Source organism: Oreochromis niloticus, linkage group LG23 (assembly GCF_001858045.2).
Source record: "Oreochromis niloticus isolate F11D_XX linkage group LG23, O_niloticus_UMD_NMBU, whole genome shotgun sequence".
NCBI lineage: Eukaryota > Metazoa > Chordata > Actinopteri > Cichliformes > Cichlidae > Oreochromis > Oreochromis niloticus.
The window spans coordinates 22,338,127-22,354,045 of NC_031986.2; the positions used below are offsets into that span (position 1 = coordinate 22,338,127).

Sequence of the window (15,919 nt, forward strand, 5' to 3'; positions counted from 1 at the left end):
ATAGAGTATTTATGATGAACAGCTGCTCTAGCTTCCGTTTTGACTGAAAATGACTGTATAGGTCAGATCTTGCTCTGTCATTATTTACTGTATGGTCCGTCTTGTGTTTCTACATACAGGAAATTAAAGATGAACTATTATTGCTGAAATCACCTGGTTTAACCACAGATTTGTATATGCACCTTAACTTTAGCATTGTAGCTTTTGCTATCTTGTTTTTTTAGAGCCAGAGGGTGGTTTGCTAAGCTATAAGCTAATGTTAGCACTTTTGTCTCCAAAAGGCAATGCGAATTGTTTTGTAGCTTTCCTGTTTATGTACTTTCTTTAGGGTTAAGCTTCATTTTGTTTATTTAGTAACTTCCCTGCTAGCTGTATGCTAGGCTTCTACTTCAGTAGAACTGAACTGAACACACAGAACTGGTCCACCATGTTTAAGAGGCATGAAACACTTTAATATGACATTCAGCACAAGCTGACTGAAGGAACTATATATTTCGCACTTTATTTTCAGAAATCGCTGCTTGGGTTTACCTTTTGGACAGATGTCTGTGCAAGGGATGCACATTTTAATCCGGTTCTCCTCCACTTCCATCTTGTTGCTGGGACATGCTCTCACACAGGAGCTGTGGTCCACGACAAAGTTATCTGATAGAAAAAGCAGCAAAAATCTGAATTAGAGGACTTCACCAGTCTTTTAGCCTACGGCGTACAATCCCTACAGTAAATTTGAAATATAATACTAGAAAAATCAAAACAAATTCCTGGAAGGACCCCTCTAATTGTATGAAACTGATTGTATTTTAATCACATTTGTGTAATGATCAAAACTAATGGTCTATATCAGTGAGAAACAGTAATGAATCAGCTAAGTACTTGGTTGCAGAAACAGGAAAGCCGGACTGTGGTATGATCATCTGATGATCAGTAGAAGTCGAACATGCAGTCTCTTGATGTCGCTCAAATTTTAATGCACGTTCGCTGAAATATTGCACTACTGTGACTGTACATCCGTGACAGAAAGAGCTAAGATTTGCTTTTTCAGCTGCCAGAAGCTGAAGCAGATGGCGTAGCAACTAGCTGATTGAGATACACACTTTATTTATGTTTGATTTATGTTTGAGTAATCTATCTTGACTTGAAATAATTGTCTGGAGTCCAATTTCAGGATTGACAGGGGATAAATGATTCATCAACAGACGCCAGCACAGAGTCTAAAAAACAAAAAACAAAGACTTATTTACGAGCGTCATTATCAGCATCTATGTTATTGCGGCGTAGCGTTGTGTAATGGCACATACACTAGATCATTTTGCAGCTGCTTGGATGTGCATTGCGTTCGCTGAGAACTCGGTGCAGACTTACGTGGACATTTCTTGACACAGAATGCTCCGTAGGTGTACTTCGCCCTGGGGTTGTGCTCTAACTGGAAGGATGTCGGGTTGTACACAAAGGGCTGAGGGCACTGTGTCACGCAGGCCCCGCTGTCGTTGAAATTGGTGCAAGCCTGCAGAGGGCACACAACCGCAGTGAGCTGGGTTGAAGGCAAACGGGGAGGGCTGTGATTTTCCTGCATAAGTCACCATGAGCGAATGAGTATTACAGCAGCATTTCATTTTTACGTGGGATTGCGACATGCGAATCATGCGGCCCTCCTTTGTCTCTTTGAACGCCAAATGGGAGAAAAATTGGAGCCATTGATCCACAGCCATGATGTAAATGGTGAAATGTTTTCCCATAAACCTCTTAAGTGATTTGTCGTCTGTGGCCACAGGCGGAAACAGCAGTAATTGAATTGGATGAGCCTTTCTGTGAATTACAACTACAATATCATCCCTGTCAGCGTGTGCGCGCAAGTCATGCACCAGTTTGAGGAAAAAGGTAGAACTTGAGGTGATAAAAGGGATATTAATTATGACACCGAATCCCCCAATTTGTCCTTTAAAGAGCGCCGCTGTGGAAGACTTTTACAGCACCATAAAATGACAAACAATTTATCAGCAGGTAAACAAAGTGGATCATTTTCGGGCGGGGAGGATGGCAAACAGATGTTGGACAAAAGATGTGGAATGGGAAGAAGGATGAGTGTAGATAGGATGATTTTCTTTCTTTCTTTCTTTTTTGGTCACTGTACGTGTGTGTTGAAGGCAGAAATAAAAGAAGTAAAGAGAGTTAAAGAGTGAGGAAGTGTGTGTGTGTGTGTGTGACGTACGAAGCAGTCCGTGTCCTTGGGGCCGGAGCAGCCGCCGGCGCATTCGCGATGGCAGCAGTCGCTGACGTAAGGCCCGAAGCATCGACCGTCACACTGCTCTGCACACACTGTTTTTGTCACTGCACGGGAAGTGGAAAGACTGAATTTTAAAGGTCTGGCACACAAACACAGACACTCACACACACATCTACATACATTCACACTCATAAAGAGAGACAATACCACCACGCTCAACCTTCCTCTCTAGTCACAACTGCTCACAGTCACATCTAGGCAGGAAGAAATTTGGGGCTTCAGCAACCTAAAGGTCAGCCAAGTTGGTTTGCAACCACAGAGTCACTGCCTAGAAAGCACAGACGTACTTTAAAAACATGAAGCACTGTCTTCTGTCTCAAGAACCTCCTTGGACACCCTCGAAGAGGACTCTTCTCCTCTAACTGCTCCGAAGCTTCATCTCAGAGACCGAACAGCTGAAAATAGTGTTTGGCAGCATCCAGGAACGAATCTAAGGGGGAGCTTTGCTAGTGGAAACCCAGTTGGTTTTCCCTAGATACATAAAGTTTGGAAAAAATTAACAGAATCTCACAGATTCGCCATATCAGTGTTTATACAATGGGTGCTTTCAGCCAAGCGAGTCAATTGGCCAAAGACGTCATCCAACTGTTCTGATTCCCAGAAAGCCTGGCTTTACTCGCTGATATGCCAATTTTTACGGTAACCAGGGAAATATTTACTGCCATTCCAGTTTCTTCTCTGCATTTTATTTCAACTAGTTTAACGGGAGCTGTGTAAGTATCATTAGTAATGTGTAGCTTGTCCCCATTTCATCAGCCAACATTTTTGATAAAGGACAGTCTCCCACACAGTATTGATAAAGAAGGAGACAGACCAGCCAGAGAGTCAGCAGGAGCTTGAAGCCCAGGCATTAAAAACTGCTGTGCTCACTCTGTGCTGAGCTGCGAACATAATGATGCAGCAGTGAAAAAAAACCAACAATCCTCTGTAATCTATTAGTCTGTTAGTTTGAGAAAAACAAGCCAGCCCCTCTCTAAGTCTTTCCATGAGGGGAACATCCTGTAATTATATGAACGACAAACATTTCTCTAGTTAAACTCCTTCCTCTGGTATCTTAATTTTTTTCTTTTATTTGTTATGTGCCAAGTATTGCTACACAGTGATGAACAGTTATTTCCATTCTATAATTAATAATACATTTTCTTGATATTGGCTATAAGTTTGGTGTCCAATTTCAATAAAAATGAGAAGAAAAAGAAAAAATAGGATAGTGCTCATGAAGCTTAAATAGCAAATCTATGCCAAAGCAGATTACTGCAGATTATAGATTTTTTTAAAGCAGATTTTACAGTATCATTAATTTTCTCCTGCCTGTCAGTAAAGACAAGGGGTGACTTGGCCTTAAACGAATAAGTGATTTAACAGAATTTCATTAGCCTACTTCTCAGTGTTTTATGTTGGGTTCTGCTGTTGCACTTTACATAAATAGATTTTGAAAAACTATTTCAGTTGTAAAATGAATTACTGTTTGTGTGGGGGCACTTTTTTTTTCTTTTTGAATGAAATGACTTATGCTAGGCAAATGAGTCGTAGGTTGGTTAGCATAGCTTACTGGCATAACACTAGACTGTCAATATCTGAAGTGAAAAGAAAAATCCTGGTTGTTCCTAGCTTAGCCCTGCAAAATCAGAGAGAAATAATGTCTTCAAACAACATTTCATGACTGTAAGATTAAGAACATTGATATTAGCCCCAAGCCTTTGCATTGCAGGGTAAGGTTAGCCTAGCTTGGCAATAAACTGCTAGGTTTCATAGTCTAAATTTTTACTAAAATGAACATAACACATGTAAACTTCACAAACTGACCCTTTCTCACTTAAATCTAATGATATACTTTATATGTGTTTGAATGAAATGCATTGGATCTAGAACACTATTAGCCTATCTTAGGGAATAACTAGCTTGGTTTTGTCCAAGTTGCCAAAAATACATATAGGCACATCTAAAACACCATTACCATGATGAAACTTGGTTCACTAAAGGGCTCAGTTAACATCTGAAATGTTCAAGTTCATAACAGTACAACTAGGAAAAGACTTGTTTTCAGGAGAAAGCCTCTTCTTTCTAAAAAAACATAGCAGTAAAGCTTAGCTTTGCAAAGTTGCAAGTGAACAAACTACAAGACTTCTGGAACAATGTCCTTCGCATAGACGATAGCAAAGTGGAGATGTTTGGTCATGATACACAGAACCAAATATAGCATATCAGCACAAACACCTCACCAGCTGATTGACGGTGGGGTAATGATTCAGGCTTATTTTGCAGCCACAGGACCTGGGCGACTTAAAGTCATTGAATCCACCATGTACTCCTCTATATACCAAAGTATTCTTGAGTCAAATGTGAGTGCAACAACTTAAATTTACTTCAAACTGGCTCATATAACAGGAGAATGACCCAAAGCAAAGCAGCAAATTTACAACAGAATGGCTGAAAAAGATAAAAACTAAGGTGCTGCAGCGGCCCCGTCAAAGTCCAGCTATGTATAAATGAAACTTCAATGAACTGAAGCAACATTGTAAAGACGAGTGGGCCACAATTCATCCAAAATGATGAGACTGATAAAGTCATACAGAAAAGTATTACTTCAAGTTACTGCAGCTAAAGGTGGTTCTGCGAGCTCCCGAATCATGAGGTGTACCTCACAGTGCCACGTAATGTGAAAACGTTCTTTTTCACATGACTGTCTCTATCTGTGCATAGCTATTTGACACCACTCTTAACTTCAAAACATGTACCACTGGTCCACAGTGTTACCTTTACAATAAAGGGTGTAGCTTTGGAGTTGTGTTATCAGAGTGGGATTTATAACTTGGCACCGTAGACAAATGGAAAATTGAGCTTTCAATATAAGTAATTATTGTGAAAAGGTTTTCCAGCCCAAAGGATGATGTTTGTTTAACGAGCAAGTTCAGGGATTGTTGGCCAAGTTGATCCACCCCTTATTTGCAGGGTAAAAGTCTTGTGATTTACATTAAACTATCCAACACCTAATGTGGACTTTAGTTGGCCTTATCTGCAAAGAAGTAAAGCTACACATGCACGTGACATCAGTAAAGGGCAATAGGAAAGAATTTTCAATTTTATACTGGGAAACCAATACATTACATCACGTGTGAATCAGCGTTTTGAGGTGGGACTGCGGTAGTGCACTCACAAGTTTGACACTGGTCCTCCTGATGGCCCCAGCAGCGTCCGTTACATGAGCGATGACAGCGTCTGCCTGCAAAAGACAGCGGACATCAGAGAACTCTCTGCAAACTTCAGACATAGTTTTGACACAAACACACATTGAAGACACTGCCCCCACACACATCAAACACCTAATCGTTCGCTCGTGCATGCCCTTAAAACTGCTTGACTAATGACAGTGACAGAACTGTCGAATCTCCTCCGCTCATCCAACAATAGATTTCAAGTCACTGTGGCGACTCATGGCCTGTGAGGAACATGAGCATGAAAGACAGGCTTCTTCTCCCTTCCGTCAAGAGCTAGCAGGCAAAGTGGGACCTGACAGAGCATTCACAGCCTTCATCTGCCTGTGGCCCATCATCAAGACTTAATTGACTATGGGTTAATTACAGAGTAAGTGGAATAGTGAGGCAGATTGTCACCCGGCCCCTTCAACCACTCCCACTGTGGGGTTGTTAATGTTAAATACTAACTACAACTTGGCAAAGGGCCTCAATTTGGCAACCTCCACTCCCACAAACTCTCTTGTCATTTTTGGCCCACCTCCTCTGTTCTTTGTTTCTTTTCATCCCCTTCCTCCTACATCAGTGGCATCTCGTCAACAAAATAGCAATGTTTCACGCACATTGTACTTGTACAGTGTCTTCCCCAACCTTTATTGTCTAGAAACAGGCTTTGCATGATGTCCTGATCCCTGCTCATGCTAGTCAGATTGTATTCTGTTCATTCTGCAAAGTGTAAAAAAAGGTCATAACGCCTTTTCATCAAAGATACTCTCAACATTTGCCCCATTGTCTATGTCTTTGCTGCCACTCGGTGCCACAGCTGTCCCCATTGTTCACCCTGACACGTTTTGATACAGAGGCCCTGAAGAAACTTACTGCTTTCCATCCCTCAAAATGAGCAAAAGGCTTGCCCATAAATGCGCAGAAAAGTTTGAAAGACTTGTCTTTAGCAGCCAGTTCCTCTGACAGAATGTCCGCCGGATACTGACGCCTGTTATGGCCAAAGCAGAGGGAGCTGAGGGACAGCCGGGACCACAAAGGGGGTGAGGCGGTTGGGTAACAAGGGAAGTGGGCAGCTTCAAACCAGCTGTCAGATTCACTGAGATTTAAAAAGAGCACAGCAGACAGCAGCTCCATGGGCCTTGCTGCAAAGTCGTTAACATACCACTACAATAGAAAGGTTCACACGTTGATCTAACACTATGTGATTTTGCTTCCAAATGACCGCCAGGCAAACAGAATGAATAAAAAGTGATAGGGCGTGACTGCTGCTGGATGTGTGTGTGTGTGTGTGTGTGTGTCTACAGTATGTTGGAATGTGCAACTTTAACATTTCACTGACGATACTTTAAAGGGCACCTATTACATTCGTATCTTGCTTCACATTTTCATTCTTGGACTCTAGTAGAGAAGCTTTGCATGATTCACAGTTAAAATGACCCTTAGGTATCTTATACTGGGCCTCAGCGCAGCTGCCTGTTAGTTCATTTACTGGCTGAAACGGTCCTATATGACTCCTTTAACTTTTCCTTAAGCCAGCTTTCTTATAATTGGCTGCCCCACGCAAACAGAAGGTTTGAACAGCTGTGGATTTGGTTCCAGTGCCTGAGATTAAGTATATCTGTCATATTAAACCTGTATATGACGTATATACAGTTGTGATCAGGTTACATCCACTCATCATGGGCATGAATGTCATGGTAATTTTGTTCTATTTCCAGGGTGGAATGACTGTGTAGCACACGTCTTTAATGACTTTATGATTTTGGAATCTGCAGTTGTTTAGAAATGGCGGGAAGAGACCTTCCAAAACTGTGTAAATTTCCAAATATTCTTCTTAGAGCTTCACTGAATTCATTGGACTTTCCCATTGCTTTGAGTAGTGTTTAATCCCATTGATGCTGTCAAACAAACCTTTTTTATCCTGGCAAAGAGAAACTACCAGTTGTAGTCTATCATGATCACTAATGAGAAGTTTACAGGGCTTGGTCCTGTTGAGTTAAAAGACATTATTGAACTTTCAACACCAACCTATTAAAAGATTTAAGTGAATGTATGTATATATTTGAGTCTGTATGCATACTTTTGGCTATGTGGATTAATAGTTTCTTGCCAATTTGTTCCAAAACCTCCATCCTTCATTCATCCATCTTCTTCTACTTATCCAGTTCAGGTCTACCGGGGTGCTGGAGCCTATAAAATCCCATTTACCTCTTCTTTAAAACAAGAACTTAGAGTTCATAGCTTGGGGGCATCACCAGTGACTTAGAGGTCAGAAGGTTAATCTAATCAAAAACTACTGGTTCTACTGGTTTTCACCCTCACTCTGTACTCACATCCATTGTTGCTGTTGTTGGATGGCACCACCAGCAGCTCAGCTTGGGGGTTCTTGATAATGTCACGCCAATGGATGGTGTCTGCGTGACACAGGAATTTGTTCTGGTCAACATAAACGCCCCCATTCAGTATCTCTGCACAAGGAGAAACAGAAAGGAGAGAGAAAGAGACAAATGAGCGCATAGCCGTGGATATAGAGTACATGTGCACGATGGCAGAAAATCAATACTTCAAGGTTAACTCTTCTCTTTGTCTCAAAGTACCACGCTGCATATGCTGTTCCCTGAAGCGCATCTGAGCATGACGATAAATGCTATTGACAAATGCACACAGATATTCTATGCCAAGTCCAAAGATATTTGTATAGAGAGTACCTCATGAAAATAAGCAAATGGATTTTAAAGAAACTCCTACTATACGCCAGTCTGATTTCCTAATTATGCGCTGAGTATTATTAAGTAATTTCATTTATCTTCAGAGTTAATGAGTTTGAATGTCACAGGCAGACATGATACTTGTTGTGTTAATTAAAACTGGAGCAGAGAAAGCGCATAGCTTCGGAGTTTAGATGCACTTAAATCTTGAAACTTTTTTCTTTTTATTGTTGCATTATTAACTTCAAGACCCCCTCTGGCTCCTAACCGGCCCAAACAATCAAACTGTCTCATAGAAAATAACTGGAACTGGAGCTTTTCGTGACCTACTCCACAGTGAGAGCCAACACACCAAAGACAAAGGCAGGCACTTCAACCAGCATTTGCTTAATAGCAAAAATATGTTTCCTTTCAAGGACCAGTGCCCTTAACAGATGCCTGAGCATGGATGGTGATAATAAATTCTAATCCCTCTCCCTGTTACTAATCCAGGTTTTGGATATAGAGACTGAATGAAATGATGCTGCAGTAATCCCCCCCTCCTGAGCTATGACCCAAAGCAGAAGGGAAACAACAGCCCCCATCAGTGTTTCTTTCTCTCTGGGACACCAGCCGACTGTATAATTTAACCTAGTTGGGGGATTTAGATACAATCATCTTGCATCTCCGTCTCCTTGAATATGATTCCATGAAAGTACTTGTCAAAATAAATGAAATTTAATAATGAAAAAAGAAGCAACAATGTGCTTCAGATTAGGGCTGGATTAGCTGAAGGTAAAGAAGGGCATTGTCTCTCCAGGCAGATTATTAACGGCGTGCGCTTATGATTCGGCTGCTGAGAAGTGCACACACACACACACACACACACACACACACACACAGGAAGCTAATCATTACCATCCGACACCCTGATTAAAGAAGTGGGCCTTGGTGGAGACGGGGACATTTATTCAAAGCTCTCTTAGAGGTGACATGGCGCTCTGTCTGCCTGCTGAATGGCCTACAGCCGCAGCTTCATGTAATCATGTTCCCGTCACAATGGACGATTTATCTGGGCATGTTTTACATTCATGGATGGCGGCTGGAGAGAAAAAAAAAGGAAGAAGAAGCTTGTTCAAATAGCACATGGACTGCACCATCAGCACGCTTTGATAGCGTTCAAAAGTAGCTGTGAAATGTACGGCCATCCGTTACCGAACCATTAATTATTTTTCAGATGGGAGATGTGTCCATATGTGCATTGCGTGTTTTCCCTTAAGTCTCCTTCATGTGATAGAGGGCTTTGTTGTTGAGCCGCTTCACACCTCTAAAGATCCTTGAACAAACAACCCATTAGTTCACACATACTGTGCACATAGTCAAGGTCATCAGGGAGCACATAACAGGTCAAGATTATAGGTTTTACACACACAGGCTCATCAGACATTTGCTTGTGTCAGGCATCTTTCCACCACTACTGGGTGAGGGCCCTACTTTGCTTGAAAATGACCTCTTTTTACAACTGGCTAGAAGTGAGCATCCCTCGCTGGATTGTTACGTGTCTTGCTTATGAGATAAAAACACTGTAAACCCTTGAAGTTTCTGAAGGATGTTTTAGTTTATGTCAAACTACAGACTCAGCAGATGTTGCTTCTCATATTTTGCAGCCGCAAGTGAGGATTTATAATGGTGTGCTATGCTAGGGTAACACCTTGAAAAGCTTTTGAAGGCTTTTTTGTCCAGTAACTGAAAAAAGACATAGTATTGGTTCGGCATTATAAATAAAGGCCGGCACTCTAAAAAGCAGGTCTTGTGCAGTGTGTTTGACAGGCACATAAAGCACTTTTAACGCTGTGTACAAATGTTGTGAAGCACAAACAAGCAAGGTTCAACTAATTTTCCTTTAATTTCATTTATGTATAATCTGTTTTCAAGCATGGGGCCATTGTTCAATTGCCAGAAATTGGAAAGCAAAGACTGGACAGAATATATGAATGTACAGGGAGTGCAGAATTATTAGGCAAATGAGTATTTTGTCCACATCATCCTCTTCATGCATGTTGTCTTACTCTAAGCTGTATAGGCTCAAAAGCCTACTACCAATTAAGCATATTAGGTGATGTGCATCTCTGTAATGAGAAGGGGTGTGGTCTAATGACATCAACACCCTATATCAGGTGTGCATAATTATTAGGCAACTTCCTTTCCTTTGGCAAAATGGGTCAAAAGAAGGACTTGACAGGCTCAGAAAAGTCAAAAATAGTGAGATATCTTGCAGAGGGATGCAGCAGTCTTAAAATTGCAAAGCTTCTGAAGCGTGATCATCGAACAATCAAGCGTTTCATTCAAAATAGTCAACAGGGTCGCAAGAAGCATGTGGAAAAACCAAGGCGCAAAATAACTGCCCATGAACTGAGAAAAGTCAAGCGTGCAGCTGCCAAGATGCCACTTGCCACCAGTTTGGCCATATTTCAGAGCTGCAACATCACTGGAGTGCCCAAAAGTACAAGGTGTGCAATACTCAGAGACATGGCCAAGGTAAGAAAGGCTGAAAGACGACCACCACTGAACAAGACACACAAGCTGAAACGTCAAGACTGGGCCAAGAAATATCTCAAGACTGAGTTTTCTAAGGTTTTATGGACTGATGAAATGAGAGTGAGTCTTGATGGGCCAGATGGATGGGCCCGTGGCTGGATTGGTAAAGGGCAGAGAGCTCCAGTCCGACTCAGACGCCAGCAAGGTGGAGGTGGAGTACTGGTTTGGGCTGGTATCATCAAAGATGAGCTTGTGGGGCCTTTTCGGGTTGAGGATGGAGTCAAGCTCAACTCCCAGTCCTACTGCCAGTTTCTGGAAGACACCTTCTTCAAGCAGTGGTACAGGAAGAAGTCTGCATCCTTCAAGAAAAACATGATTTTCATGCAGGACAATGCTCCATCACACGCGTCCAAGTACTCCACAGCGTGGCTGGCAAGAAAGGGTATAAAAGAAGAAAAACTAATGACATGGCCTCCTTGTTCACCTGATCTGAACCCCATTGAGAACCTGTGGTCCATCATCAAATGTGAGATTTACAAGGAGGGAAAACAGTACACCTCTCTGAACAGTGTCTGGGAGGCTGTGGTTGCTGCTGCACGCAATGTTGATGGTGAACAGATCAAAACACTGACAGAATCCATGGATGGCAGGCTTTTGAGTGTCCTTGCAAAGAAAGGTGGCTATATTGATCGCTGATTTGTTTTTGTTTTGTTTTTGAATGTCAGAAATGTATATTTGTGTATGTATGTATATTTATATTCAGGAAACCCATATACACTGCATTGAACACATTGCTTTACACAGTAGTGACTGCTCATCTGCAAGCTGCTTTGTAACCCACCTCCACCCCAGGCCCTCCTCTTTTTATATGCTATTTCTGACTCAACCATGAACCCTAGTCATGCATCTTCCCTTCATTTTGCGGTATGCACCTTCAAACTCATTTTGTAAATCACTGCAGAAAGATTCTGTTCACTTTGATCATTTTGATCCTGGATATAGAAATATTTTATTTGATACAGGAAAACTGGTCCGGTCAGTGGTGGTCGTTAAATGAACTGGACATATTAAGCAAATGCAATGATAAATCATGGAACAGTTGTTCAGACATTAAAGTCTTGACCAAGGTTGTGGACCAAATCCTGGTTCATTTTGCTTTTTATTATCATTAGGGAAATGTGATTAATAACACATGACCTACATGAAGCATGTCTTTCAGTTTCCCACCATCTGAGCACCTTTAATGACATCGGCTCACTCTTATTCTGCAGAAGTACTGTGGTAGGCGGTACAGTCTATCCAATACCAATCGGAAAGTCAGCAGATCGATCCCTGGCTAACTCAGTTCATGTGTCAAAGTTCAAGGCGAACCCTTGGTTGCTCCCAAGACATCCACTGGAGTGTGAGTGTGCTTATGAATGCTAGAGAGTGTGTAATTCTGAGTGTTCAAATGGACTAGAAAGGTGCCATTTAAACATCAATGCATTTACCAAACAGCAGTTTGATCATTCTTGGGCTACAGACTCAAAACTCACATTGATATCAGTGACAAAGGTCTGAAGGGTGGCCTTAAATAACACTTTTTGCCCAGCAGTCTTGATGACACATTATACTTATGACAATTTGTAGGAGTCCAATCCAAAGGGTCAGTGGTCAAAGTTGGATGTAACCACCATTTTACTGTAAAAAAAGAGTGAGTAGCTTCCAGTCATGACATGCATAACCAATGCCAGCAATTACAACGTATGAATATGTAAACTGTGCAATAAAATGTCTTATTCTTTAAGAGATATGTTGGTTAGTAGCAGATTTCACCCACTGTAATGATAAAGAAAATGTCTGATTGAGTGGGATGTTACTATAGGAGACTATGAAAGACACTTTCTTACATGAACTGCGCTCCAGTTAACCAAAGCAGAAAGGATTTGAGATGAAGTAATATTCATATCATGCACAAAGCTCCACATAACTTCTTTAATTTCAGATCCACAGAAAAATACACTATGATCTACTATGCAGTCTCTAAAATAGGTACAAAAAGAAGAAATCTCCTGTCCTCCCTTTTGATAGTCTGTATGTTCAACCAAAAGACTTCAGCTCTGGGTGACACTTCCTAGTGATGCCGTTTTATGCGTGTATACGGCCACTGAGGGCTCTAATGCCATATGGTCAGGTCATGTTTGGTTCAAGACAGCTTCTGGTGCAGCATTTTGCTACAGCTCTCTTGGCAGTGAAAGAAAGTGCCTCACTGTGATGGAGAAAAAAAGAATCACACAGCAAAAGTCGAAGTGTCATGTTGAATCAGAGATTAGATTTGATATAGAACTGTGCTGGGGAATATGAGGTGATCACTGGAGAAATTCCATCAAATGCAAAACTGAAAAATGGAATAAATGGCTTAATTTAATGACACCACCTTTATTGAATTCATTTACTTTCTTTCTTCCCCATCACTCAGTCCCATAAACCCCACATTTCTGACTCCCTCTAATGCTCCATCATAAAGGATGGTGCTTCATATTTAGCACAGTCAAGCTCTAAAAGTGTTGCTGAACAATATAACAGTGCGGGCATTCAAGGAATAAAATGAGGGTTTGTTTCAAAGTGATAAACAGTGACTTAAATATCCACACTGTAAGCCTTATTTAAACCAACTGCTTGGGTTAAGGGTTATGGTCAGAAGAGACTTCAGGGCGGTTAAGAAAAATGAAGAAAATGAAGAATGGCTCTAAAACTCAGTCTTGTAGACTTGTCAAAATGCCTAATTTTACTTCAGGGGTTAAGGTTATGCATTATTTACAGCTTGACTACTTTGAGAGACAGGGATTCAGTATTTGGTTTGATTAAACTTAACATTCAACATCAGTGCAAATTACAGATGTTCCTTCCCATCCAAAATTGTAAGCCAGTGTGAGTTAGTTAATGACTCTGCAGTTCTCTCTTCCTGTCCATATATGACCAAATCACTATAAAAACCACATTCTCACATGATTTGAGCTCCAGCTGACCAAAGCAGGAAGGACAGCTCCTGTTCTGAAGGCTCAAGCTGTTTTTGGCCTTTTTAGTGTTTCAAAGCTGGATATGACAAGAGAAGGGTAGCACTGATAGTGAATCAGCACATTAGTTGGCCAATAACTTGTCGATTATAGGTTGTTAACCAATGAGCATAACTCCTCCTTCTTTCTGAAACATCCATTAATTCTCTTCCGCTTATTCAATTTAGGGTCTTTTTAAAACACTGTTAGGATTGAAAATGATTAAATAAAGCTGTTTTTATGATTTTTATATACACATCGCAATGTGCTCATTATCAAGTTGAGAACTGGCGTAGAGCACAGAGGGTCTTTTGATACATGCTTACACATATGTATAAAATGTAATTCTATTACAAAATGAGTGTCTGAGACCATGAGCTCAGCAGAAGAAATGTTCCCATACTTCTTCTGAGGTTTTGATGTCTCTGGACCGCTAACCACGTGAAGTTTACTCATTTACCATTTTGGTCGTGTGATGTTGTACAGTAAATTGAAAAATCTGGCAGCCACCAGTTGCTAGGAATGTCATGCCTATTCCCCAATGTGCTGGGAAAATGTAATTGCTTGTAATTAATTATTATTAAAAGTGGGTCAAAAATCAAGTTTTACTGTGTTACTACCAATAGCATCAAGAAACCGCTCACTAACTAATCAGGGAATATCATTTTTCCCCCCTCGTGACACGCTCAGTATGCTAGACAGCTCTCGAGTACTATGCACATGATGTAACTCAAGAAACCTCTATTGGATCTTTTTGCAACCACAGGTATCAACCACTGGTGGTCATTAAAAAAAACATGCACGCTTAAGGCACTTCTATGTTAGCTTCACTTTTTAGACCTGGAAGCTACACCCATGTTTTATGCTGTCTACAGATGAAATCCAGCTTAGGAAAACAGGATAGGGACAGCCAAAATGCCAGTGAGTTACATAATAATGTCTACGTCAATCTTTTATATACATTTCAACTTTCAAATGAACACACATGTATAAATTTTGGACTGAAGTTTAGAATTGAAGTTTCTAAATTTTGAATGTGCTGAATGCTATAATGCGACGGGAGGTTGGAGACTATGGCATGACCAAAATTATTGTGAAAGTGTGCAATTAAGTTTTGATCTTGCTGCCTTTGAAATAGCTGTGCCACAGACTGTTGATTGAAAGTGTTTGCCCAAAGGTTGAGGTACCATGTGGCCACTTCAACTGCTTGCAATGGGTTGCTGAATGTGAAAAAAAAATCAATAAAATCACCAGGCAACTACTGATTTTTTGTAGTATTTATTTTGTATTTATGACTTTTCTAATGATAATGTAAATAAGCTGTTTCTTTTTTCTTCCTGTAGAGTTTATACGATAGGTTATCATGACAGTCCACTGGGTTTATTGAAGTCAAATATATCAATAGATATATATCCATTCAGTTATCACTGAGAACTTTCTGGAGCATAAACAAAACTGCACAACAAATGCAAGTGTGGGAGCTGTCATTAAACTTGATAAATTAACCAATTAAAGGGCAAAAACACAGGTCTGAAATTAATGGCTGAACACTTGAGGAAACCTCATAATGCTGGGGAAGCGGATGTGGAAGTAACCTTTTCACATCCCAGCTTCTAAATTTATATTCAACATTTTGTTTGCTTTCTACGCTCTTCTCTGGGGTGGGGGAGGGTGGGGTGCGGGGGTCAGCACTGACTTTAATTTTCAGATCACTGACATTAAGAAGCAGTGAGTCACTGACATTAGTGAGGGAAGGAAAATAAAGTTGGAGTGCCCTGACAATGTTTCTGTGACTCTTGAACGCTTATGCAAAGTTAGAATCTAAAATAAGGAACAAGTGTTTTTGAAAAACTTGAGGTAAGAGCAGCATTTTAAGATTTCACTGAGATATTTATTTGCATTGTGTATCCAACACTTACATAGTAGAGAACAAGCCAATAAGTGTTCAGATTGTTAGGGATGTAAAAATGATCCCTGCGCCAAACTGCTTTTCGCAAGCCAATTAAGTTCATTTTACTGTCGTTCAGCAGAGCGAAGAGCCCCTATTTTGAAGTAGTTCCTAGGCAATGATGGCCCCAGCACCAATCAGTGGCCATAGCTCTATAGGGAGCCTGCTGATGAGCTTTCATCAGTGCTGCTAGCCACTTGTCCCACATCTCTTTCTCTCCCTAATTA

At 40.8% G+C, this 15,919-nt stretch overlaps 1 protein-coding gene across 5 annotated transcripts in view; it reads right to left on the reverse strand.

Annotated features, from left to right (window-relative positions):
• The window catches only part of si:ch73-383l1.1 (receptor tyrosine-protein kinase erbB-4), a 354,983-nt gene that overhangs the window by 108,437 nt on the left and 230,627 nt on the right, over positions 1-15,919 (reverse strand). For all 5 annotated transcript variants that reach the window (XM_019351950.2, XM_019351949.2, XM_013276352.3 and 2 more), the window contains exons 4-8: positions 7,818-7,952; positions 5,442-5,507; positions 2,210-2,328; positions 1,363-1,504; positions 532-645 (exon numbers count right to left, since the gene is read on the reverse strand). In XM_019351950.2, the coding sequence (XP_019207495.1) occupies positions 532-645; positions 1,363-1,504; positions 2,210-2,328; positions 5,442-5,507; positions 7,818-7,952 (576 nt within the window). The remainder of the gene's footprint in view (positions 1-531; positions 646-1,362; positions 1,505-2,209; positions 2,329-5,441; positions 5,508-7,817; positions 7,953-15,919) is intronic.